The sequence below is a fragment of the Xiphias gladius genome, chromosome 17 (genome assembly GCF_016859285.1).
Source record: "Xiphias gladius isolate SHS-SW01 ecotype Sanya breed wild chromosome 17, ASM1685928v1, whole genome shotgun sequence".
NCBI lineage: Eukaryota > Metazoa > Chordata > Actinopteri > Istiophoriformes > Xiphiidae > Xiphias > Xiphias gladius.
In genome coordinates this window covers 21,483,314-21,510,166 of record NC_053416.1, presented here as the reverse complement: position 1 = coordinate 21,510,166, position 26,853 = coordinate 21,483,314, and the positions used below count along the sequence as shown (strand labels likewise).

The 26,853-nt window shown below is 39.7% G+C and overlaps 1 protein-coding gene and 1 long non-coding RNA gene across 5 annotated transcripts in view; one reads left to right on the top strand and one right to left on the bottom strand.

The window, feature by feature from the left end:
- The window catches only part of specc1 (sperm antigen with calponin homology and coiled-coil domains 1), a 73,527-nt gene that overhangs the window by 38,853 nt on the left and 7,821 nt on the right, over positions 1–26,853 (bottom strand). For 2 of the 4 annotated variants that reach the window (XM_040149848.1, XM_040149851.1), the window contains exons 1-3: positions 22,639–22,796; positions 18,223–18,407; positions 17,941–18,076 (exon numbers count right to left, since the gene is read on the bottom strand). In XM_040149848.1, the coding sequence (XP_040005782.1) occupies positions 17,941–18,076; positions 18,223–18,384 (298 nt within the window). In that variant the 5' untranslated portion in view covers positions 18,385–18,407; positions 22,639–22,796. Of the gene's footprint in view, positions 1–10,051; positions 10,337–17,940; positions 18,077–18,222; positions 18,408–22,638; positions 22,797–26,853 lie in introns of those variants that run through there. The other 2 variants (XM_040149849.1, XM_040149850.1) reach the window with 2 other exon arrangements.
- Positions 21,033–23,245, top strand: LOC120802249. The gene is made up of 3 exons (XR_005709207.1): positions 21,033–21,118; positions 21,945–22,007; positions 22,919–23,245. It is a non-coding gene; the product is annotated as an uncharacterized LOC120802249 (long non-coding RNA).

Genomic DNA, 26,853 nt, shown 5'->3' with positions numbered 1-26,853 from the left:
CATTTGGCCAAATGTTTGAGGAGCCCCTTGAAAACAAGAGGTTTATCCTCAGATTATATTTTAAAATTATAAATAATGTTGGCTATAAAAACAATATTAGATCAAAAACCATATAGTTTTATAAAGCTGGTATTTGCCACCACTGAAGCTGTATCTCTCTAAAAAAAAAGCTGCAGAATGTTTACTACTTAAATTTGCTCATCATCAAATGCCCACTGATTTGCCAGACAGTGCCAGTGAAATGCATGGCTGTGTCAGGAGAGAAAGAGTTGAGATTAGATTCTACTTAAACTGACATCAAATAGACCATTAACACCTAATGTTGCCTGCTTTTGTCTGAACATGTTTTGTACTTGATAATTACATATACCGAACAAAGTCTCTTTAATCAGTTTGACTACCATTTTGAACAATCTAAAATGGACAATGATGGTGGACTAAAGAGATGAGAAAGAGAGTTTATTGGGATGCCCCTGAAAGAGACACTTAATCTCCAATTGCCCCAGCAGAGCTGCTCAGTGGCCACCTGTAAAAGACTCCCTGGAGAGAATGTGGAAATTCTCAAATGTACAAACCAAGCCATACACTGCAAACAACGATTAAAACTTACTAATGAAATGTCCACCTTATCACAAAATTCATACACTAAGTTATAGTCCAACTACTCAGCTAAAACAATATTAGTGGGTGTTGAAATTTTGAAAATCGAGAGAAAACAATGAAAACTGTGTGGTGATAATCAGGACACAAACATCTTGAAATTGCTTCAGTTACAATGAATTAAAATTTGTGCACTCAGTTTGTTAAGTTCAACAGGGCACAGGAGCTCTATTTCTTTATGGTCCTCACAGAAAATGATTTCTACTCTAGGTGTGCAGATGCAGATCTTTCTTTCACAAATCAAAGCAAAAAAATCCAAGACCAACGTGGTTAAGAGTTGCTTCAGTCTTAATTCAGTGCTGTCTTCAATTTGGGCCGGCTCAGGTCCAGAAACATTTATAGCCACCTCTGAGAATCACTAAATCTGGTGAAAGGAGTGGAATGGGCAGTTAAATGGCTCACTGAGGAGCTTTCCTCCTCTAGCATGGAATAAATACTCATGCAGTCTGAGAATAGTGTAAAAAAGTGTAAATTCTGTGAAAGACCAGGTTTGGGGAAAGAAGAAAATCATTCCAAAGGACGGAGAATTTTTTGTTTCATTATTCAGTGCCTCAAAAACATTTTTACACTCGATCTTCTCAAATATCAAAGAAGTCATTGATACATTGATTGTAGAAACAACTTTTTTAAATATAATAAGTATAATTTTTAATATAAAGTTACATTGACTGTTTAAACAATAGCAACAAAACAGAAGTTTAATAAACTTGACTGAGCATATGAAATGATTGTGTTGTCTGCATTAACTAATTACCTAATTAAATTACACAGCCTGATTTCCAGTAATCCAAAGGCATTTAGTTATTTCATAGGAAGTCAGCTCCCTGATCACAGTAATGCACTAATGCTGGCTTCTTTCTTTCTAATGAAGATAAGCTTTCAAATCACAGCAGAAGGCATGTGGCTGGACACAGTCCAGCACCAGCCAGTTAACTGCAGCCAGCCTGCCAGCTAGCCAAGAAGTGACAGAGTGCATTGTGAGTAAAGTGCACAGAGTCTTCAATTTACTGAACAGGAAAGTCATGGGTGAGGAGTCATGATGAATTAATGACTGCAGGTGGTCAAGTGTCAGAGCATTGGCACCTGAAATGACGCACTGGCTTCGTCACCACCAAAGAGGGTTTGGATGGGAATTTCTCCCTGCCACTCCTCTGTCTTCCCTTCTGGGTTCCAGGAAATGTGGTGTGCAGTTTTTTCAGTCAGGTGGAAGTGGAGAGGAGAGACAGAAAACCCAGTCTGTTTTTCTAGCCTTCCTGTTGTCCGACTGACAAGGCATGAAATAGGTCAACAGGCGCCCATCAGTCAGTTGCTGGGACTCACGGGCATTCCTTTCCTCTTACTAGGGTGGAAGATTGACTTAACCAAGGCTCCATGACTGTCACAGTGGCTGAGCAGACGGTAGCCTGGATGGTACAGTAAACTGCATCACAACAATCCAATGTGCCACTGAAAACCATCAAAGCACCACTTGTTGAAGATAAAAGTGCTCTTCCATTGTTATAAAACAATGTACACAACTCCAACATCAAGGAACAGACGTTAAATTAATAACTGATTTTGTAGTAAAGACAACTTGCTTCATAAATACAGCATGAAAACATGTTACATTCCAATACCTAAAAAGTAGCTGAAATGTGTTCTCAGTCCAGGACATTAGATCATATGCAAGGTGATAAATAAGCAAACATACAATACACAACAACAAAAACTCCTTGGACCCATGTCAAATAAGGGCAATCAGATTTAACATGTTGGAAAGCAGTGTCTATGTTTGCAGTAGTCAGCTTTGAAAACCTGATATACTGAACAGTATCCCCAAGCTTCAGAGATTTACTGAAGGCTGATTACAGTCTAACACCGTCTTGAAAACCAATTTTAGAGACTAACTACACAGAAGATTTGAATGGTTGTTTGCATTTGGAATAGGTTTATCACAGGATCCACATATTCCAAAAATAAATAAACCTTTGGGTAATTGTTTGGGATTCTTTTTTTTTTTTTCATTTTTGTCTGCTAACCTCCCACAACATTAGGGATGTTCCTAAAGACTAATTTATCTGTCAATTAAACGGTCAGAGGTGTGTGTGTGTGTGTGTGTGTGTGTGTGTGTGTGTGTGTGTGTGTGTGTGTGTGTGTGTGTGGTACTGACGGTTCGTCGGATTGTTCAATAAAGCCACCGAATTTCTCAGTGGCCAGTCCGACTGTGAAACAAGGTCCGTTGTCAATGTGTTTGTGAGAGAGAGAAAGCAGGGCAAGTAGGGAGGGGCTGGAGCGAATCACTGCGTTGCGCACAGGTCTACAATCAAGCAACGACGCAAAAACATTACGTTAGAGATCTTTCATGTTATTATGAGAAATGTAAAAGTATTTTCGTTTCGTAATGAAATTGTGGCGGGACAAATTTGACTGTCAGGGTGCCACATTCTATGTCAAGCTACATAAATAAAATGTTAATAATTAGATCAGTAGTAGTGTTAATGTTTAATCATTGACCCCTGTTAACACATCAGATAACACAGTAGGCTCCATTCAAACTCTTCTATATGCAAAAACATCACTACAAAACCAAAGCTGCATAAAAGACTTTATATTAATGAATAAAAACTCAGGTAAGACATTAAAAGTTTCTATTAACACAATAATGAGAGTTAGGAGAAGGTTTGCTTTTTCAGTAGCTGATATGCAGGATGCACAGTCCAGATTGTAAGTATTTGGACAGTTACACATGTTTTGTTCTTCAGGCTCTGTGCTTCAGTACATTCAATTTGCAATAAAATAACATCATATATTAAGTGTGGAGTTCAAAAGTAATTGGACAGATACACATGAAGTCAAACAAAATGATCATATTTAATATTTTGTAGAAAATGCTTTTGACTGCCTGAAGCATTTAGTCTGGTCTTCACCAAGTGGAATGAAACTCAGTCAGACTGAGATCAGGTGACTGACTCAGCCAGTCAAAGATATTCCTCCTCTTTACTCTGAAATGCTCTTTGGTTGCTTTTGCCATATGTTTAGGACTGTTTTCCTGCTGAATGATGAAATGTCCAATAAATTCTGATGCATTTGACTGAATCTGAGCAAAGAATGCTCCTGTGTACCTCTGCATTCATCCTGCCCAAGCCATAACAGAACCCAAGCCATGTTTCAAAGGTGAAGTAGTGGCTTTGGGTGACAAGCTGCTCCTTTTTTCATCTTTGACAGAGGATGATTTTTGCTTCATCAGTCCATAGAACTTTGTTCCAGAGCTCTACCAGTTACTTTGTGTGTGTTTTTGTGAACTGCTGCCTGGCTTTTCTGTTTTTGAAGTTTTACCAGAGGTTTGCATCTTGTGGTGAATCCTCTGCAGTTATTGTAATGAATCTTCTCTTAATCATTTACAAGGAAACATGTCTGCCTACATCCTGGAGAGCTTTCTTGACTTGCCATGCAGTCATAAAGGGGGTTTTCTTCACCATGTAAATTATTTTGCAGTCATCCGCAAGACTTCTGCTCCTCGGTTTACCAGGTCATTTTTACATTTTTTTAGTTTTCCTGTACACACCTGCTTTTTTAGAGTGTACACAGTTGTTGATTTTGGCAAAACAACTACCTTATGATTTTTTAGCCTCATTATTATCTTCTTCACTTTAATTGTCACCTCTTTAGTCCAAATCATAGAATACATTATCTCAACGCACTTTACAGACTTTACTGACAGACAACTCCAAATCAATCCACTCTGAGCCAAATCTGAGCTTTTTTTTGCAGGAACTAAGATTGAAACGACAAACAGCTTCCCAAGAAACATTTAGTTGACAATTCCAACTATTCTGAACCCTTGCAATTTGGGCGCTATGTGTAAAAATGGCTATATCGAACACAGTTCATTCTACATTGATGTAAGGTGAGACGATATTTCTTCTCTTACTAAATAATTAGTGGAATATAATGAAGCCAGTATTTTGGTCGTAGCTAGTCTGAAAAGAGGCTGGAAATCATGAAAATGTAGGGTAAAGACTCTGAAAAAATACATGAGAATTAACTGACTCTGACTGCAGAATTTTTATCTAATTTTAGACTAGACAAGCACAAAGTATTCCTAACCATCTCTGTAAGCAGGAGTACAGTAAAACCCTCTTATACACTCTTAGTCTGAAGTCACGGCTGCAACTCTCTTGTCAGCAGGCGGCAAGTTAATTAAAAGTGCCAACAGCTGATCAGGCAAACCTTCCACCCTGCCTTTAAAAAAAGACATACAGTATACAAGACTTCATTCTATATTTAAGCTGTGCTGCTTTTTTCTGCCTGAAAACTGAACAGTTCTGTGCTTCCTCTCTAGCACAGTATGAAAGTGTAGCATGGGAGCCGGCAAGCCACAGAGGGCCACATGGCCTGGGTTCCTTTGCTACTTTAATCACTTTGATTGAATCATTTTAACTGCCGTGCATGCTAAGACTTTTAACACAGTGTCCTTATGCTGATGCACTCTGCTTTACAGTACTTATGGAGCCAATACCCATCAGATATATCCAATAGCACGGCCCATGAGCTGTCCAAAAGAGAGTGTATTTCTTTATGCTCCAAATGGAAAACAGTTAAACACAGCACTCACTGAAGGAATAATAATATGTCATTTTACATGATTGTAGGGTAATAGGATCGGTGTGTGTGATGGTAACAGGTTGTAATGAGTATTGCTAAACTTAGCTTTAAGTTTTTGATGGTTTCTATCCGAGCCTTATACCTTTAGAATAAATTTTTTAAGACTTGGGATGCATTAAACTTTGGTGATTTACTTTCCTTGATTGAGCACAAAAAGGATTTAAAAACAGATTCTGTGGAAAGATCAAGCCTCAAAGAGGAGAGGGATTTGCAAAAATGTCAAAAACAGACAACATCAGCCCCTAATCTCAACCAGCACTTAGGTACTGTGGCTCCCTTTCCCCTTACCACCGTCTAAAACATAACCAAGAGGCAACCAGTTCTGCATAAGGGCTAAGTCACACAAGCGTTTGTAAAAGTAAAATTTTGGCCAAGGCAAAGTAAAGTCCTTCAGTGTGTTCAAGTATAGTTCAATTTGGTGAACTTTGACGCGACAATTCACACAGTCTTGACGGTCCTTGACAGTCCTGACCTCAGAGGGAACCAAAGGCCCTAAAAGGAAGTCATCATATTAGCTGTGTAATACAACCCACAGAGAGTCTTGGCATCATCAAGTTTCCAGCTACACCTTTTTGCGAGGATGTGTCAGTGCTGTGCCACTTTCTGATGTAATTGGATAAAGACACATATTAAACAAAATGACACCCAGTAATCCAAACTTACAGTGGTATGATAGTGGTATGATCTTTTTTGGGCTGTTGTTCCCAACATACAAACAGTGCTGGGTAGCAGACAGCAGAACCAACATTCACAGAAGTCCAAGATTACCATTCTCAGAGAGTGGATGAACCACAGCCAGCTGCGGACAGATATACAAACCACATCAGGACAAGTTTGATTTGATATGCACTGAAAACACAAATCACAGGCCTAGTGACTTATACGTCAGATCCAGCTCAAGTGTTTTTTAGGGTGTCGGTTTCATACACATTGTTAGTTGCTCCACCATAGATTAGCGATTTTTGTGACTTTAGGCCTGAAGGCTATAATGAACCAACTTTGATGTCTAGGCTATAGTCTCCAGTTACACAAACAGGACATTTAAACAGCACATGCCTCCCTCTGCAAACACAAAGCACAGTGGAACGGCCAGTGTGTTTACTGTACCATCTGCTAACTGCCATGGAAAGTATGACTGATGCAACTTCCTCACAGTGTCCCAGCTATCAGAAGTTGGACAAAGTTGTTTCCTCATATTGAATCCCTGCTCTATGTCCATTTGCTCTGATATAGTGTTGAGATGGCACAATAATCTACGTATTTCCACATTCTTTGGCTTGTTGCTCACTGTGGTGTCAAAGTCTGCTCTGAATGGGAACAGTTCCCACCAGCCTCAATGAATCAGTGCTTCATCAGACATAGCAGACAGATAAGCATTCAGGATCAATGTTAGAAGTGTCCTGATTGATAAATCTTGGCTGTATTTAAACATCATATGAGGGGAATCGGTCTACTCAGGGGTGGTCTTACGATCTTATTTTCAGTGCTATGAAAAATATGTTAGCAAAGATTGCTGCTAAAACAATCTTGAGAAGCCACAATATCCCAGCGTTTGGGTGAAAGCGGAATACAGACTTCACTGTATATCTAAGAGGAGGCCAAGCTGAGTGTGGCTTATTTGTGAAACGTAATTAACACAGGAGTACATCAAGCAGAAGCCATGCTGAACTAAATCCTACCAACGCACAACATAAAAATGGTTTTCTGCCTCAACTGGCCAAGCCAATGTTACCTAGTGGTCACTGAAGTGGTACTTATTTGGGCGAGCAAAGAGATATCAATTTTACAAAACAAACACCTTTTAAGGCCCCTTCACAAACACAAACACAAGCACAAACACACACACACACACACACACACACACACACACACACACAGGTGATCAGACCTCTACTTAAACTGATTACAGGCAAAGCTATGTTGGAAATTTCGTGAGGTCACCAAGAGCCAGGTACCAACTAAAATGACAAGGGCATTAGTTGTCCCGACCCAACAGATAGAATAAAACTAACAGAAGATTCTTGTAGATGTCAGTCAAGTACAGTCGATACACACCCACACACTCGAGAGAAGCGCTTTAATTAAATGAAAATCACCTGAGTTGGTGGGCCATGATTGTGTAAGTGTAAAAACTTAAGTAGAGCAAAAATGTATTCAGAAGTGGAAATACCCAGTAAACAGCTGAAATAAATAACTAGCTAGCATAATTATTTTATACATAAAATACTCCTAAAAAAGGTGAGCAAAAATATGTAATGTTAGAGAAATTATACAATTTCAGACATATCTTGGATGTCTTAATCATGGAACTAACTGAGCTTAGTTTATATACCCATACCAGTACCTATTAAAAATAAGAACTTAATGTTGCCGTGCTGCCAGTAACAGTGAACAGAAGGAACAATGTGATTCCAATTACAACACACTAACTGCCACACTCATAGCATCTCTCACTCCAAAAAACACACGTATTTTCCTGTTTTTGGCAGCAACCTCAAACACTACAGCTACCTTCAAGCAGCCCAATCAAACTTCCTGAGAAACCACAAGTGTGTGAAATTTCCCATTTTTGACCACGTGAAAGTCACAACAATCTATTTTACCTCATTACACAAACATGTTTTCACTTTGGTTTTATCCTGGGCCCAAATGGGTATGACTGACTGAGCTGCAGCCCTGAAAATAGACCCTATGTTACTGGACTAAATTTTATTAAAAATTCATCAACAGTCGACAACATGATGACCAAAGGCTCTGGTCTTGGCCGCCCTCCTGATGAGTCAGTGGGGAGACAGGAAGGTTCGGTGTAGTAGCCATCATTGCAGTTTGGTGCTGATAACGACCACCTTATCACCGCAGCTGACAGCTTACTCCTTAGCCTGCCACTTCAGAGATAACGCCTTCAATCAAATCTGAACGAGTTTGTCCTGTTCCCACGTTTCTTTCCCTACTTCCAGCAACAGAACTGTTATTCTGTCTGACAAACCTCAGCTGGCCCTGTTTCACCGTCGGGGTGGAACAGAGGCTAATGTGCAGAGTATGAACTTCACTGTTCTCGTCCATCTCTGCATTGCTGTTCATCAGAGCAAAGCAGGGAATGAACCCCTGCTTCAATTCAAGGTTTAAAAGTCAGTATGCCTATTATTATACTTCTACCTTGTGAAAAATAGATTCAAGGCCTTCTGTGTCCTCCTCCCTTAGCACTCTTAGATCTATAGCTTCACGTCACAAGTGGGCATAATGAAAAATCCAGCCATTTAATGTTCAATTCTAATTTACCATAGAGGCTCATTCGAGAAAATGGAGATTCGATTTATAGGAATAAAAGTCAATCAATAAACAATATAGCTGACTGCTTCATTTCACAATGGAGGTTCATGTGGGAGGTTGCACAAAGGATCATGGAGTACTGTGCCAAGCAGAGTTTAAATATTTTTCAAAGCCTGGAAACATGATTGATTATATGGCAAACATTCTCTAACTCAATTCACTTTTGACCCCACATACTTCCGCATACCACCTATGTGCACCATCGGATATTTATCACTCTTGGTACAAAATAATTAACAAAAAGCAGCCCAATTCTGTATAGTAACTACAGAATAATTACTGTAATCAAAGAAAGTATTATTAGCCTCCTTTGTTCCTACTTTTTGACTCAGCACACAACAACCTTTTGTTTTGTGTATAATGTATTAACTGTTCACTGTATGCTGTATGTGTGTGTGTGCCCATGGAGAAGAAACTGGGACCTAATATTTTCAAGCACGCAGCAGCTTGCTACCTTTGCCATCCAATCTGAGCCTACTGTACTCTCTTCAAGCAGCACATGCCACTGCTATGAAATGATGCAGCTTAAACACCCACTACTGATAAAATACTGTGTCTGTGTCCATGCCTGTTGCCCTGCAAGCCAACTGTCTCTGGTCTATTCAGTGTCTACTTTTGTTGGGATGGAAACATTCACATATAATCACGTAATAGCAGAAATATATGATGAAGCTCTGTGTGTACAATTATACTGTATATACGTACGCATCCAAATATGAGGAGGCTCTGCGAACATACACGAGAGAACATATTAAGATGCAAATGCTGATTTTGTTTAAGAATTTCAGAGTGGTTACAAATACGTGAAAGAGCTTGGTTCTCTTTCGATGAGTGTGAAGTTGCTGCTGAGTGCAGTACAGAGGGACTTTGAAATGGAAATCTTATGAGCTCGGGGCAGTGGAGGGATGTGAGCCTGAGACAGATGATACCATCTTCTCTGGCAGGTTCCGCACGCTTACTGTCGGGCACTCACTCAGCAGTTTCCCCTGCTGGACTCCCAATATCTGCACAAAGGTGCAAACACATATACACAAACAGACCTGTACTGACTGAATACAGAAACACAACACACCGGATCCATAACTACACACAAAAAGTGTGGACATGCTGGCACAAATAATGGCAGAAGAAAAGAGCAGAACAACTACCTTCTAACCAGCTTAAATAGCTTCTATAACTCCAGGGCATATTAATCAGTACTCATCAGTCAGTGCTCTGTTGGTGCACATCTTAGTCAGTACCCATTAGTCAGGATTTGTCTGTCAGAGATGTACTCAGACTTGACATGACAGGAGATTAAGATCACATCTATTGTATTTAGTAAATGAATGTCGTTGCCTTTTACATCAACAGAGAAAGACAGACACAAAGAAGGATAAGTGATGCGGAGGAAAACCACGATACAACAGAAGCAGACCTGACTCTGTTTCCTCCTGTCTCCCCGCCTGGTTCCCCATGATGGTCCACTCCGCGACTCCCACACGCCGCACCGGGGCGGACTAATCCAAGAATCCGTGGCTGCGGGGGAGAGGGGTGTGTGTGTGTGTCAGGGTTGTCGACTCTGTTCAACACCCACAACCAATGGCGGTCAGTTACATAGAGACGAAACCATGAGACATAAAATTCTTCTTATTCTTCCGTCCTTTTGGTCTTCTTTTCTTTTCTCCACTCTTTCCCAGGACTGTGTGTGTGTGTGTGTGTGTGTGTGTGTGTGCATGTGTGAGGAAGCAAGCTGCGTGTCCTGTCAGTGAATAACTGCGAGTGTGTGTGAATATGTGCGAGAGTGCGTGTCCTCCAGAACGGTAACAGTATGTCACACTGGAAGGCAGGCGGAGAGGCAGCGTCGTGCTCACTTCATTATCGCTGTGATGACTGGAATCAGCTCAGAGGAGTGGCTTCCCAGGCCACACACAAACAGATACACACACACACACACACACACACACACACACACACACATTAATACACCTCCTCCCACTGCTGCCAGCCAGTTTACTCTCACCAATACCAGTTAAACAATGGTTAGATGAACCGTCCCACTCACTGGTACTGAAAGGACAAGTACGAGGGAGAGAGAAAAGAGGGTGGAGGGAGAAAGGAAAGAAAGAGGAGCAAGGAGCACAGAGAAAGGAAAGGCACTATTTGTATTTTTGGCAGAGGGAGACAGAGCAGCCCTTTTTTTTTTTTCTTTTTTTTTTTTTTTCTCCCCTCAAGTGAACTTGCAGTTAGGGACCTATCACGAGAATCTCCCCTGCATGCTCCCCCAAACAGAATCACAACTCGCATTCTCAACAAATGTCTTTGTAAATAGATAAAGGAGATGCTGGGCTTGGGATAAGAGGCCACGCGTGGCTTTCTGTACCATTTTCACTGTAGCACACCTAGCAGGGCATGTGTGTGTTCTTGAGTTTAACTGCGTGTGTATAAAGGTGGGGGGTGGTGTGCTAGTTTTGGTAGAGTTGGGTGAAGCTAGTATGAGGATGGCTTGTTATTTTCTGTCATTTCTCATTGACAATGTATGCAAAGGTTAAATATTTATGATGGCAGGAGCTACAGGGAGAAACCAAGTTGGAAGGGAGAATGACTTGTCATTTTTATTCTCTTTTTGGGTCCCTAATATTCACTATTGTGTTTTTTTAGTGTGTGTGTGAACAGCTATTCAGGATGTTTGGCCAAAAGACAATGAAGTCAGAAACTACTCTTTTACACTACAGGCAGATGCTGTTATGAACTCATTAAAAAAAGATCATTATACGTTATTTAGGGGCAAACCTTACCCTTTATACCTTTATACCAAAATTATACCCATTTCTACATAACACCAAGGACTATAACTAAATTATTTTATGTATTAAAAGCATTCCAAATAGCAGTGACTTAAGCAAACTAATCATTTTTACTTGTAACCCTCTAAAGTGACAGCCACAGTCTTTCATCCAACCTCAGTTTACAGTAATACAATGATACAATATGATACCACGATTGTTAAAAATTAAAACTCTCTTAGCCAAAGGCTAAAATCAGTAGGAAGTACTATTTATCAGAAATTACAATGCATCTTAAATGCAGCATCAAATTTTTTTTTTTTTTTTAAAAAAGGACCAGTGTGTGAGGTCTAGTGACATGTAGCGGCGAGGTTGCAAATTGCAACCAACTGAAAATTTTCCTACATGCTAGGAAAGGGAGGGACCTGAAGTAGCCTTCAGGTAAAGTAAAAATGAGAAAGGCCCTCTCTTGAGAAAGTGTTTGGTTTGTCCGTTCTGGGCTACTGTAGAAAAATGGCAGTGCAACATTGGCGAGCTTCTTGGAAGAGAACCCACTCCCTGTGTAGATACGAAGGGCTCATTGTAAGCTAACGAAAACACAACAATTCTTAGTTTCAGATCATTATAGACTAATGAAAAAATAATTATGAATATTATATTCAATTTCTGTGAATAGATCCCCCTAAATCCTACACACTGGTCCTTTAAAGACATACTTGACGCAGATAAGCACGGATATTTTTAGCCTATGTTGCATAACTACCAGCTCATTTCTTTCATGCTCACTGCTGAGAAGAACCATTGAAATAAAAAAATAATTTGTAGTTTCATTTTTGCTCTGTATTAATTTGATGCATAAAATACTCATATTTTATGAATGTTGCATAAACTGTTGGTAGATTTTCCTCTTCCTTTCTAAATATTCTCCTCTTTCCTCATCTTGGAGCAGCACATCCACCTTAGCAAACAAACATGCCTGTAATCCAGCTAAGAATGTTCTCCTCACCACAGGACGTCCATCGCTGTGGGTCCAACATGCCTCTTTCAAGATCTGGCAAGACCATTTCTCTCTGTCTTGCATCTTTAGGGGACTTGCTAGGGTCACAAGCTTCTGAAGAGAGGAATTTCAGAATTGATGCCAAAACTGTAGTCAACAAACCTAAAAAGGGCCAGGTGTGTTTGTATGTCTGAGTTGATGCCAGATATGTAAATATAGCATTAATTCTGGCCTTTGAAGCAAACCCTTTAGATGCACTGTATTGAGTATAAGTAAGGTTATTCCTGCGTACCATAATCCTTTTTATATTGCATGCATGCATAAGAAACAGTGGAGTACATTATCATACTTTATATACTGTACAGGGACATAAAAGGTAAAGGTGAGGGTACTTTTGCATGCAAAATCGGTTGCATGCGTAAGCATGTATGTCCTCTTACTGTTTCTGCCAGTGTGTGTCTGTCATGGCTGAGTGCTTATGCAGGCTGAGGCATCCCAGTGGACTGAAGCATGTTTGATTAATTCATCTGACAGATATGAGGAGCTCAAGGACTGTACTTCTCCCTCCTCCTGTCTCCCAAACACTGACACACTCAGACAGGGCCCTGCTGGGACCACATTACTGGTGTCTGGAGTTGTGCATAGTAAAACTCACGCTCTGGGTCAATAATATTCCCAGGTTGCCTTTGTCTCTGTGCTCTGCTTATCCTTCACTGAGACTGTTAAGGTCAGTCAGCTCTCCTGACAGTGAATATGAGGAAATGATACGAGCTACGAGCTGATTAATAGGGAATGGAAAGCCATCTCATGTTGCTAGCAAACCTCACATATTGCTAACAATCTGAGAGGAACCTCTAGTCCATCACTGACAACAGACCTCTCATACAGCAGAGGCTGGAAGATAATGCAAATAATGGCCTGTGTTTGGTTGATGACTGTTTAGGGAATGACAAAGCAAAAAATAAGCTGTAAAATGCATTTGAATCAGCATGTAATAAACAGCATGTAACAACTCTCCTTGACTAGTGGCAATCATGACAACAATACCATTAGTAGAGGAGACTGACAAAACATCTCTGTATGTGAGATAACGTGTCGCTTTTCTATGTTTACAATCAGTAGAATGTCCCTCACTGCTTGACACTTCTTGGTAAAGCTAAGCTAATCCTGATCATTCACTTTCATCGTGCAATCTGAATATGAACTGTGACTCATGTGATAGCAAAAATGGTCTTCAATGATTTAAGTGAATTTAACACGGATAAGATTTGCCGACTCACTTATATGTTAAGCTTAATACCACTACTCACGATCAGTGTAAGAGCATTTACGGAACACAGGTGAAGGGAAGAGCCTGACAATAAAATGCCTGTTTATAAAGTTATGCCCTGCAGTCACCCCTACTGGGCCTGTTATTTATAGAGCAGGACAGTCTTATCTCTTTCTGTCTCTTCTCCTTGCACACTCCACAGGGACTCTTCTCTGAGTGAAAGCTTTACTGAATTATTGATTGGGTCTTTTAAATAAGTCATCAGGATGAGGCTGGGTTTTAACCCGTTGTCTGACAGCATGGTAGAGTTGGTAAAGTGCCAACTAGGATAGGGACAAGACACCATTAGCAAAAATAACAATTTTGACTCATTAGTACGGCATGCTGTGAGGGCAGGGTCAGACTGTCAGTCACCTGACCTTTTTAGCCAATACTGTGTGAGTCAGTGAGAGTGAGTGAGTGAGTGAGTCTCTTACTGTTTTACAGCCTTAAAAACATGCTGTGTTTTTGCATTCTTGGGTGCCTAATGCAAGAATAGTTACTAGGTGGATTTCATCCAGGGAAAGAGGGTGCCACAGATCAGTTTCTTGACTGAAGACTGACTGCTGCACTAAACAGAATTTGAAAAAAATTGAGAAAATGGTATGTCCTCAGTGCGGCAGTATTTTCAAAATGATACTGACTAGCATTTGCATGATCTATATTTTTTGTTTCTTGATTTTGTATATATACACACAGTAACCCAGGCACATCTGACCCAGTTCTGATAAAACTTGAGAAAATAAAATACATCTCACCACTACAGCCCTCTTTCCTACATTTAATTAGCACTGATATGCTCAAAAGGATGTGGGTACAATTATAGTTTGTAACAAGATGGCATACTGTAATTGGTGATTCACAGAAATGGATTGCAACATTTTTGAGGGACAAATGATTGCATGGCTTAGTAATTTTTCTAACTCCATACAACTTCAGTAAAGCATGCTTTCACCACTTAGTAAAGATTCTGTCAATTATCCAAAGTCTAGTCACAAAATGTACCTGGGTGGCCTCTGAGAAAAGACTCAATTACTGACTGTTGAGTATGATGACAGTTCTGCTGCACTGTGCCTGAGAGCCCAGGCACAGTGATGATTGCTTCTTGTCACTGTGTAATGTCACATATCAACTAGGGAGAAGCTCATGTTTATGACCAACCTGTGGGGTGACAATACCACTAAGACAAGCCTGAATATAGTGAACATGTTTATCCCAAAATGCCATGATGCAAATTTTGGATTCTTTATTCTTCTCTTCACCCAGAAGCTAAATCTTCTTCAGAGAACCGTTTTTCTTCCCTTCTACATCAATAAATGTAAACCATTTCCGAGCACTACATCTCAAAGATTTTGAAATACCACAGATTACCACTCCCATCTATATTCAAATCATGACATTTCCCCTGTTGGAAATTTCAGCAGAACTCTCAGGTCAGACACAGTAACTTAGAAATAAGGGCAGCAGGCTAAATGATGATTGTCAGTGCTTACATGCATGGTTAATCATCACTGCTCTTTCAGGTGTCTGATTTGATTTTCCACTTGCTGATTAGCTTGCTTCTTGTGACCTGTTTGACATATCCACTCATTGTCTGTCTTCATATGTCTTGACATGCACTTTTGTAGAGTCCCAGCCCTGGGGGATGACCTGATGATAACATCATGCTGAGCAAAAACCTCGTCATGGTTGTCTACAGGTGTACAGAAGGATAGGATATGCCAGTTAGTACCCGTTATAGGGTATTTAATTAAGAAAGTGTGTATTGTAAAATCTTAAGTGAGTGACTGTAAATTCAATGAAATTACTTAGATGAAATGTTTTTTGATGAGATGAACTCATCAATATTTTTAATATTGGGAACATATAAGCAAATAAAGTTGGTTACACTTTAAAACACAGACGATAAAATTTTGGGAGGGAGGGCAAATGCCCCATTTGACTTATGATTTTGCTGCTGCAGTGATGGTAAACACTTAAAATAAGCGACTGGAATGCAAAGCAATCTCAATATAAAGGGTCAGCTTATTTTACAGAAAGGATACCACTCTGCCTGATACAAAATGCAGCTACATAACAGCATCACAACTCTCAACTATTTTAAAAGATGGTTTTAATTTTGACCAATAATTATTTGACAATATTCCTGTCCTAATCTTTGGTTGTCTACCAGAAATTGGCTGGCAAAACCAGGCCAGACACAGTACATTTAGAGTAATGAAATTATCATGAACAGTACAAAGTAGGAACCAGTTCTTGTCCTTGGGTGTGAAAACACTTTGGAAAACCAAACTTTGGTTAATTAGAGCCTAATCCAGAGAAAGCTCATCATGGTCTAATTGTGTTTAAAAGAGCCAAGAGCGTCACTTGGCCCTGGTTTCTCAGCTCCTCTGGAGTCTTTTGTCAAGTAGATTTCAATTATCTTTGCTTCAGCACAACAGCCCTTTGAGGAAGAATTCCACCAGAGCACAGGATCTACACACTGTGTGGATGAGGTATAAACAAACACAGTTATCCCTCACAGAGGATTTTCCAAGGGTGTACAGTTAACATTAATTACTACAACCAAATCCCTGTCATTATCAACTACTATTTTTGTCGAATATGTAATACAGGTTTTGCTATCAGGACTATTTTTAGTTGCTCTGTTTATCCAGGAACATACTTGGCTCATACAAAGTAGAATACCAGTACACAAATTAATTGATAATTTAAAAAAACATTTAGAACTGTTTATCATGACATGGCATCCTGTTGATGATATACTGTATTTTCAGGGGCGAGGAAAGCTGATAAAATAAAGATCGTGATTGAATCACATGACATGAACATGGATGTCATGGACCACACATTTCAAACAATAGCAATATGTTGTTCACATATTAGAGGTGGCAGTATTTGCTCTATATGTGTCTAACCATCATCATCTGAGGTACATTATCATATAGTTCCATTCTGTCAGGTATCTCCACCCGTCTTCTGGCTTTCACATGCAACACCAAAGTAACAAAGGATTTCTGGTTGAAATTATTGGAACCCCTGAATTTTAAGTACAGAATTTAGAATATCTTCAGAAATAAATACTAATTAACCAATTTTGCATAATCAAAATGTTTTAATAAACTGTCCATTTTATTTCACTAAATAAAAGCATTTTTTTGTTGTTGGTGTTCAGTAACTTTGTACATTAACTTTGTACATGCCTCCACAATGTCACATCTCTTAATTCTTGCCACACCTTTACAGACTGCCTCAAACAGGTGAACAGTCTGGTAATAGAGGTTAAAATAAATGGCGCAATTACAAAAGAGCCTCATAGCAGGGACCTTCATTGTAGCCGTTTTTTCATATGAACTCTGGACAATGTGCAGAGAATCAGGTCCGGAGTGTCTGTCTAGAATTAAATGGTCACTTTCACAGCTATAGTGGAGTAGAATTTAAGGGTTTGTCTAAAATAATGTGTGCATACATATTATTTATGTGTGTATGTCATAACAGAGCATAGCTCTGTTATGACTCTCCTTTCATTCAGATATTTGGGGTGTTTCCCTGTGCCTTAAGTGATAATTCTCGAATGAATACACAGACTGTAATTCAGTACTGTAAATTAAACTAAAATATATCAACACTTACTAGTACATACACACCAGCACACATGTCACACGAAAAAAAAAAGCGAAATATCATTAAAGATCAGCAAATAACCCCACAAACATGAAATTTCCCTATCTTGCACTTGGACAGAAAAATACTTTCATTTTTCCTCATTTGTCATCCAAGACATATCCTGCTGTTCGCATGGGCGAGCAGGTGCGGTCTAAGGAGCAGACTATGAATGCATCCAGTCTCTCAGTTTTCAGTCCTCAGCCACTTGCACCCGATCAATGCCAACCAAACAAGAATCAAGAGACACAGGAAAAAAGAGATAGGGAAGTGTAAGTGTAAAGGGAAGCATCTCTCCTGAAGCTGATTAGCACCAGTACCTTGGAGCTGTGACACGTAGCTTTAGTGATGTACTATGGCCCTCTAGTGGCCTTACTTGGTTAGTTGCAATATTTTCATAGTTTTTACTGATGATCTCTTAACCCTGACACAACGTATGGATATACCTATCTATAGTTTGCAAGGATTATAGCTCTTTCACTTTTTTTCACCATCATATTGCTTTGTTGAATCAAACAAAGTCTCTGAAACTAGTTATTTGAAGATATCTGACAAGAGTTGTAGTCCCTTACCCGAAAGGCTGCGAGGACGGGCCTCAGCAAGATCTGAGATGGCTCCGGTGGTCACAGTCTTCTTCATCCGGGAGCCAGAGGCAGCAGCTCCAAGTGCAGGCTTTGTCAAGGCATCATCACTGCTGGCTCTTTTTAGCTAGAAACACATCTGCTGTTAATACCAACATTATGGGTCTAACATTGTTATAATAATGTACTGAATGAGATTTCATTCAACTGACTTCACTCATAAATTTTTCACCATGTTGGTTAGTGGTAGATAGCAGCGTGCCTGTGACTCACCCTGCTGAGGCGCTGGTCTGAGGCAAGTATGTTGGAGGATCTGGAGGTCTTCATGGCTGTGGAGGTGGTCGACGAGGAGGAGGGGACCAAGGAGGCTTGCCTAGCCCGCTCCTGGAGTCCCTGCTTGGGCAGCCCCATCTTGGTGGCGCCCGCTTTCAGCATGGCTGCGTGTCAGCTAACTGCACCTGAGAGAAGTCCAGAGAGAGGAGACAAAGAAGAAACCGTAAAATATCAAACTTTTGAATTGTTATCCTCAAGAAAAATTACAGCATTAATATGCCTGTGTATTCTCTGCAGTACAGCAGAGCAGCTCCCTGGAGCTGGTAGGCAGATTCTTCCAACACAGATGGTCAGTATTGTCTCGTTGAAGCTGCTCTCTTTTACTACAAAACCCCACTGTCTATGCACCAAAGGCACCAGGAAGTACTGCTGAAATATGATTTTGAATGCATGACTTTCCGTTAACCATAAAAGTACTTTGAACAACAAACATGTCTGAGAACAAGACAATTGACAGAGTGTAAAAATGGCTTTTGACTTGCAAAACTGTTATTTTTGGCTATCCAGAAAAACTAATCTCTATATGAATACACTTTGTGGATAGCCTTACTTCTAGCCTCACCCACATGTAACTTTGTTGACTACAATCAAGCAATTAATTAAAATGTTTACAAATGATCAATTTTAAACAAAGCTGAAGTTTTTCTCTCTTTCCTTTGCGGGGTAGTATAGATCTAAATCTTTCCTGGAAATTGTCACCACTGACAGAATGACGTATAAAGTAAAAAAATGACAAAGTAGATAAGATATTTTACAATAACCGTATTATGAATACATTTTTTTGCAATACAACAGCAAAGAATGTGAGTCAAAACTTGAACTGTTCCCTAAAATACCACAGCACCGTAAAACTACTGGGGAAGCACAGAATAACAGGCAGTACCTTTGCTTTGTAAGAATAAGTACACTGTACTAACACCATCTGGTGGGATTTGTGACCGTACAAAAATATACAAGGCCAAAGTTGCTTCTGAGGGCAGCTAAGGTTAATCCAGTAGCAACACCATTGAACTACTTCCCACTAGATGGAGAAGAAAGCACAAAATCTCTTATCTGATTCGTTCAATCCAGCAGCACTGAACAACAAATAGCACTATGTCCACACATCTAGTGGGAGGTTTACAGCCAGCTACAGCCACAACTGTCATTCTTCTAAAAGGAGTGTAGTTAAAACACAGCACACAGACCTATAAAAAGGTGTGTATGTGATGTCCAGAAAGGAAATGTACTCATCTGGACAAAGTGGCTGTAGGAAATGGAGGGATGGTGGAGTGCACTTAACCAAGGAGAGTGTGCACTGGTAAAGAGCTCTGTAGCGCCCAGAGGACTGGCTGACTCATTGATCTGGGCTGAGGTAACCTGATCTTTTGCCTCTGATAGGCACAGGGATACCCTCTAGTCTCTGCAAGCACGTAAGCAAGTTAACACAGGACAGGGCTGTCGGGGAGGACAGCTTTTTCCCTCTGTTCTAAACTGTTTATACTTAATTATTTTGCTGGAGTGACAGCAGTAACTCTAGTCTGCAGTCCTACAAATAATGATGTGATGATATGACCCTGCTGCAACGGGATACTAATCAGCAAAATGTTCCCGACAAAGGAGACCCAGGTTGGGACATTTTACACTGCTATTTTATTGGAGAATGCTTGTGGGTGCTTAAGGTCTTATCTGATTAAGAGCACACTGTAAGCACTTTGTTTTTTGCCTGTATGAGAGCGTGTGTCTCCCTGCAGGTCAATCATATGATACTAAGACCTATCTAGGCAAGATCCTGTGACTAACTGTCTGGTAGTCTAGTACCTCCGCTGTGATGGTTCACCTCCTCTCAGATTGCTTTTCATGGCTAAAGCACCACTCATTGCCAAGCACACATTTGACCTGCTTCTCAACCTGCTCTGATCTTGGTGTAGGAAGTGAGGAAATGAGGAAGTGAGGCAAAATTGAGGATGTCCCCCTTGAGGCTATGTTATTTTCATTTTTGAAATAGAAGGAAACTGAGGAACAACCAAACCTTTTTGTGGAACAAATAAAACAGGCAATTTTGAACTGCAATGTCTGAAAACATAAGCCTATAAATTGCAAACATCCCTAAACACAAAAGCCTATACATTAATATCTAATCCACCTTCTTTGGACCACCACAGGACTCAACCATGCAAATATGACCTCGCCATATTCCTCTGCAGAGACAGGATTCTCAGGAGCCAGAACTGTGTCCCACTTACTTTACAAAGACCTAGTTACAAAACCAAAATGTCTTGGAGAGACACACAGCAGGGTTGTATTTTAAACTTGAACCAGCCAAGAATTAAGACAGTGGGTGTGATTTGGGTCTCCCTCTTGGAAAGCAACTCAGCTGACAAAAATGACGAATATTTACAGACACTACACTACAGGTTGCATAGTCTGACAGAACAAACATATAGGATGATGACATTGTGGCTTAAACAAGGCTGGTAAAACAGCTAAATATAGAATTTGCTCTGAAAAATACTAAATTAGAAAACCAAATGTAATTTGTAGTCACCACAGCCATAAGTAATGGGTTGTCATCTGCCTTAATTACATTGCTTCCAAAAACAGGAAGATGAATGTGAAGGCTGACTATGAGACACAGTAGCAGAGGAGTCTCTCAGAGATTTTCTGACAGTTGCTGCTGGACTGGGCTGCTGTGATGAGATATGGAGAAAGCACGAGGAGTCAATACCAGCTGACAAGAGTTTTCAGTTTGGGTCTGGTTCAAACAGTCTCTTGCATATCACCTGATCTGATACTACCCTGAGGGAGAGGATAATGTGTTTTCATCACAAAACCAAGATCAAAACTGAGACATACCGTAAGTAGCTCAAGTCAAGATATACTGTAGAAAAGGTCAACAGATTTGACCTGTCAAAAAAGACATTGACACACTTCCCTTATTCTATCGATTAGTTTAGCAGTAATATGATCCATTACATACACAATGAAAAGATCATGTCAACAATTCCTATAATTTACTTCTATGAAAAAATTTATATATTTCCTAAAAAAAAGACCAACATGTATAATCATTATAAGGTGAAACCTGCAGAAGAATTATTGCGCAGCAAAAATAGGACAGATGTTTAGACAAAACCAATAATTACTCTGTACAACCCCCCCTACTATAGAACAGTTACAGAGAAAATACCTTGCATGTGCATTCATTGCAAAACTATATAGCAAGTTCAGTTTGCCACAACCATAAATGGGCTCAGATAAAGGAGGGAAATCCAAGATTACCAGTCCTGACCATTCTCTGGTACAGTGTAGGACAGTCCATGTGCACAACACTTCAACTGTTCAGTTTCTGTGTTTGTGTCGAATATTGAGCACATGGGAGTGAAATGCACCCTCCCATCAATAAGAAATGCTATGTGTGCAAGAGCAAAAACCCTGCCACTGCCATTTATACAGACCTTAAAAAAAAAAAGATCAGAGATCAGAGGGGAAACAGCAGTCTTATAAGGGGCTGCAAAACCTGCTCTCTTCCTGTGGTGGCACCTAATTAGGGCAAAGTGTTTTCAGGTGTGACTGAGCTGCTTCGCTACAGTCAATTATTCTTACTCTGTCCACAGAAAATAACAGAAATTCAAAAACGTTACAACAAATAACTATTTTGAATTACAATATTTCTATTTCAGATTCATGAAAACGTACAACAGAAAACCAAAAGCTGCAACACAAGTGATTCAAGTAATAAGCAAGTAAGTGTCCTGACTGTAATGGCTAGGTCTGAGACAAAAAAAAGGATATGAGATGCTGCATAAAATGTCACTGTGCGTAATCACATCCTTTCATGAATGCCTTCCGGTATTGCTCAGTGGCTGGTTGGCAGGTTAACTTTTAAAATGCTAACATGAAGCTTAAAATAACATACTGTAAGCATAACATAAGCCTACCCCTACAGTCAGCTCTGTTTAGCCACTGTTGTTAAACCTTACGTAAATACTAATCCTTCATAGTACTTCACAGATTGCAAAGTTTAGCCCATTCTGGCTTTCCCTTTCAGAAATGAAAATGTGAGAAACCTGGCAGAAATATTGTCAGCAGATGTTCTCAGTCACTTTCTTCCTAACTTATTAGAAAATGACTTCAGTTTTTCCTATTTCAAACTTTCCTATTCCAATCCAACAGTCATCAATCACATCTTCAATCCAAAATAAACTCCATTGTCCCTATAAAACTTTAAAAGAATGACTGAAGATAAAACAGCATATTTCAATATCATCTGAGAACTTAAGATAGTGAGTAACGAGAGACAGTGTGAAGGCAGATTGTTATATTAGCATTTTTTGTATGAAACCAAACAAAAAAACAGTGGTGCAGTTCACTCACGTGTTTGGTACCGGACGCTGTCTAAGAGCCTGCCCTCTGCCTGAGTGCCCTGAAGTACAAGTGACAAAAAAAATATTTGCCCTTTCCTGAGCTCCACAGAGAGAATCTTAGGGCAAAAAGGAAGGGTCAGGAGCTACAGCTGTCTGCCTACTGCAGTACAGGATGAGGAAGTACTGCAGGCTGTGCTTTGTGTGCCACTGCCTCTTTCACTCTCTCTCTCATACAAAGAGGAAGGGAGCGACAGAATCTCAGCCACTGGTATGTTTTTCTCCTCTCACAGTTCCTCCAGACTTGCCTTGCTTGTGAAGAAAAGACGGAAGGACAGGGAGAATGGACCAGGAGGAGTAGGAAAAGATCTCCAGCATGTGGCACTGAGACTCCTGGGCCAAGCACGGTCTGAATAATAGTTTTTATTATGAGTGATCACACAGCATAAACCACTGATGTTTGAAAGGCAGGTTCCTGCCCTTCGTTCACAGGACAGTGGCTTGCAATTGGATTTAACCTGGGACCGTGTGTGTGTGGTTTGTAGACATGACACAATCGTTCCATTGTATTCTTAAATAAAAAAAACCATAGCTGTATGAAGCAAGTACTTGTACTGTTTCAGTGAAATTTCTGTGCACTACATCTGAATTTTGTCTGACTCACTGAAGTAAATTCTGAAAAATAAAAATAAAAAATTGATTTATGACATTTATATGTCAGTTCTTTATTGTCCAAATTACCTGTAAGCTGTTTGGGCACAAACAGCAGATACAAACATTAACAAAGCCAGTCTTTGTCTCAGACAAACTTCGAAATGTGAGGGTGGATCATTTGTGGGGGGATCTCCATTGTACGCTCTCCCATAGTGGTCTAATTTGGGTCCAACAATGTACGGCATGCCAAGGCCATAGAGCATGTGGGTAGAGAGAGTACTGCGATGAAACAGGCTTCAGTTTGTGGCAAGTGGTAAACTGAGGAACTTGGTCTGACCACACCCCTGCACCACCACAAAAACTGCTTTTAAAAGGGCGTTGCAAAAGGTTGAGAAACAGTTGAGAATGTGGGGTTTTTTTTGGTTTTTTTCCTTTTTTAAAAACATACACCATACTGTTTCACACCCTGCTGCAGATACATATTTTGAGTGTGATTTGATGTGCACTGCATGCTTTTGACAACACTGATTCTGTAATGTTGCAACAGGAGGACACTACCATTTTGACTGCATCCTTGTTAAATGCTGCCAATACACCGCACCATTCCTGTGATTGTCCACTGTCAGTGGTCACATATACCTGTGTCTTAACTGTGGTTTAGAAGATGTCTTTTTGTATACTACGACGGAGTTTCACGAGGAGGGTGTACAAGTCCCACTCTGTACAGGTGCCCAGACCAACCTGTAGGAGTCACCAGTGCAGTAAAAATTATATCACTTTTCCAATGGTAAGTGGCTGTAGTATAAGAACAGTAACACAGTCCAAGTTATCTCAATATAGAACATGTACTTGGAGGAAAAGCGAGGAACCACTTTACGTCATGTCCACCTCACTTACTCGCAAGCACCACAATGAGAGATCAGTAATTACCAGTAGACTGACCATTTCTAAACCATAAAAATAGAAATGTCCTCATACATAAATCGGCTAAGAATTTCAAACAGGATTAAGCTTCCATACTGCCAAGACCTTTTGCATAAAATAAAACTGAAACCTTACAGAAAGAGTGAATTAGGAAAGGGGAAACAGCAGACCCCTGGAGTATGAAACAGACCAATCATCAATAAATAATGATGGAACATAAAGCCATGTGCCTGGATGCTCACTACGTGAGGTGGGTCTCAGGGGATTCCTGTCATTGTGTGATACAAGAGGCTTCTCAGACAAAACCATCAGCAGGCACGCTGTAGCTTGTGAGTGCCGTCTGCTTCTTGTTCTCTTCCTTTGTCCTCTCTCTGTGTTCAGGAAAGAGCACTGAGTCAGACTGTCCACATAGACACAACACGGTCGCACAGGATGTGAAAACAAATGTAAAATGTGCAGTGATGGTGATTCAGCTGAGTTTGTGGCTAAATATACTGCTTTTTCCATGATCACTGTAATTATAAATCATTAAAAATCCAAATGTTCAAACAACTATTCACAAAATTAGAATAAATTGTTAAGATACTATAGGACTACAATCTCAACATCAAACGTAATTTTTTTGCAGAATGAAATTTAGATAGTGTTAATACTGACTGTAAATCATGCAGTCCTCCATACAATAAAACATGAATTAAATAAATAAGAACATCCATTCAAAATTCACTGAAGCCTTCTATTTGTGAATGGGTCCCCATTTCCAAACATTTCAAAAACTATTTGACAAAATAATAAAAGATTTAATAAAACAGTTTTTTGTTTACAGTCACAGTTGTCACTTTCTTGTGTTGAACTTCAAACATCTGGACAAAATTAACCGATTTTAACTAGAAGTGTTGTCCATACTTTTGAAAACTCTCTTAAAAGAGGGCTAAGCTGTGATTTCACTGAGCATGCATCACTACAGCATTAAGGAGTAGATGGCTTATATGACTTTAGTGACGAATTAACAGCAACCTGGCATTTCGCATTTTAAATTACACAAAATGAGGATGGACTGGCCAAGGTACAAGCCAAGCAAAAAAAAAAAAAGGATTTTAAAGCAAAAAAACAATTAATTAGTGATTTTAGCAGCCGCTGAAACTGTGTCTAGTATTTAAAGATGGATTGATTCAAGAAATACAATTTAATTAGCAAATATTTTAGTCTAATTTAAAGTAAAATCTTACATAACCATGACGTCATGTAACAGACACTGGCTGGATGCTGATCATAGTGTATCAAGAGCACTGGAAATAAGCTTCTTACAATGAAAGCGGGGATTACTCTGTATGTCTGTTGCTTCTGCTGATTTGATATTGATGTGTTGCTACTATTACTGACACTACAGATCACATTACCATAATAACAGCTGAAAATGTAACCACCATCTGCAATAGAGCAAGTGAGTCCAGAAAAGATTGCTGTTGCTATATAAACATAATTACACATTAATTTCACTTTAATATAAGTACCATTGGAGACAATATTATCGCAAGTTGTGTAAAAGGCAAATATGTGAGCTTGCATGCATGCATACATTTATGAATTAATTGTACTTCACCACGTTGGCAGCTCTGAAGCATCTGTACAGCACCTGGATCTAAGGAAGTGCTTTGTGCAAACTCATTATGTCAGCTAAAGTGAAACAGGAAGATTGTGGGATTAGTCTGTATATCATGCTGTGAGACGGTCTCTGTTCTCCCTCTGGGTTCCCCCTTTAGTCTGGAGGGATCTGAAACCAGTACACACCATGACACAAACCTCCTTCCTATAAGCTGTATCAGGGAATTTGCAGCCTAGTTTCACACAAAATAATGCTGCAAACATTACATTTTCTGCAGTCAGTCAAAATTTGTGATAGTTGTGAGCAAGGCCAAGATGGCAAACACACTAGAATGCCTACAGCTGTACAAATATTAGCAGACTTTAAATGGTTCAAACTGCCCTCCTGAGAATGGAAAACATGAACCTCCAGCCAAGATTCAACAGCTCAAAAGTGGTATGTACTGTATATATTTGTATATATAGTGTTTGAGGCTACTGACTATCATGCAAACTGCCCACATGGTAACAATGATCTGAAATATTCCTAGAAAAAGTAAAATAAGAACCCTAACAAGCCTTCTAGTATGATACTATAATTTTTCAAATTAAAAAACAGAAAAACTATTTCTCAGCATCTTAATATGAAATAGCCTAAAGATGAGAGCTGCTGCTTAAATCAGCCTCTTGTAGTTCAGGAGGAGAGGAGAAGAAAGCAGAGCTAGTGAAGAAAGTGTTGTGTTGATGATTTCCTTCGATCTGGACATAGATCAGTAGGTTTTTTGACTGAAAGGGCCCATACAGCTGGGGTCCTCAGCTGGGATTAATACGTGTTTTGTAAGGGATCTTGACCCATTAAATGTGACGTATCATGTCAGAGAGGAGGGGCTAAGAAGTTCAATTCCCCATTTTTACATCTGAAAGAATATTGATACTTTGAAACAACACAACAAAATTCACAATTATTGTCATCACGCCGTGTACTTGAATTCAATTTTTGAAACTATTTATTCCCAGATTACTGACTTTTATACCACTGAAAAACTTAACTCTGGTTTCAAAAACC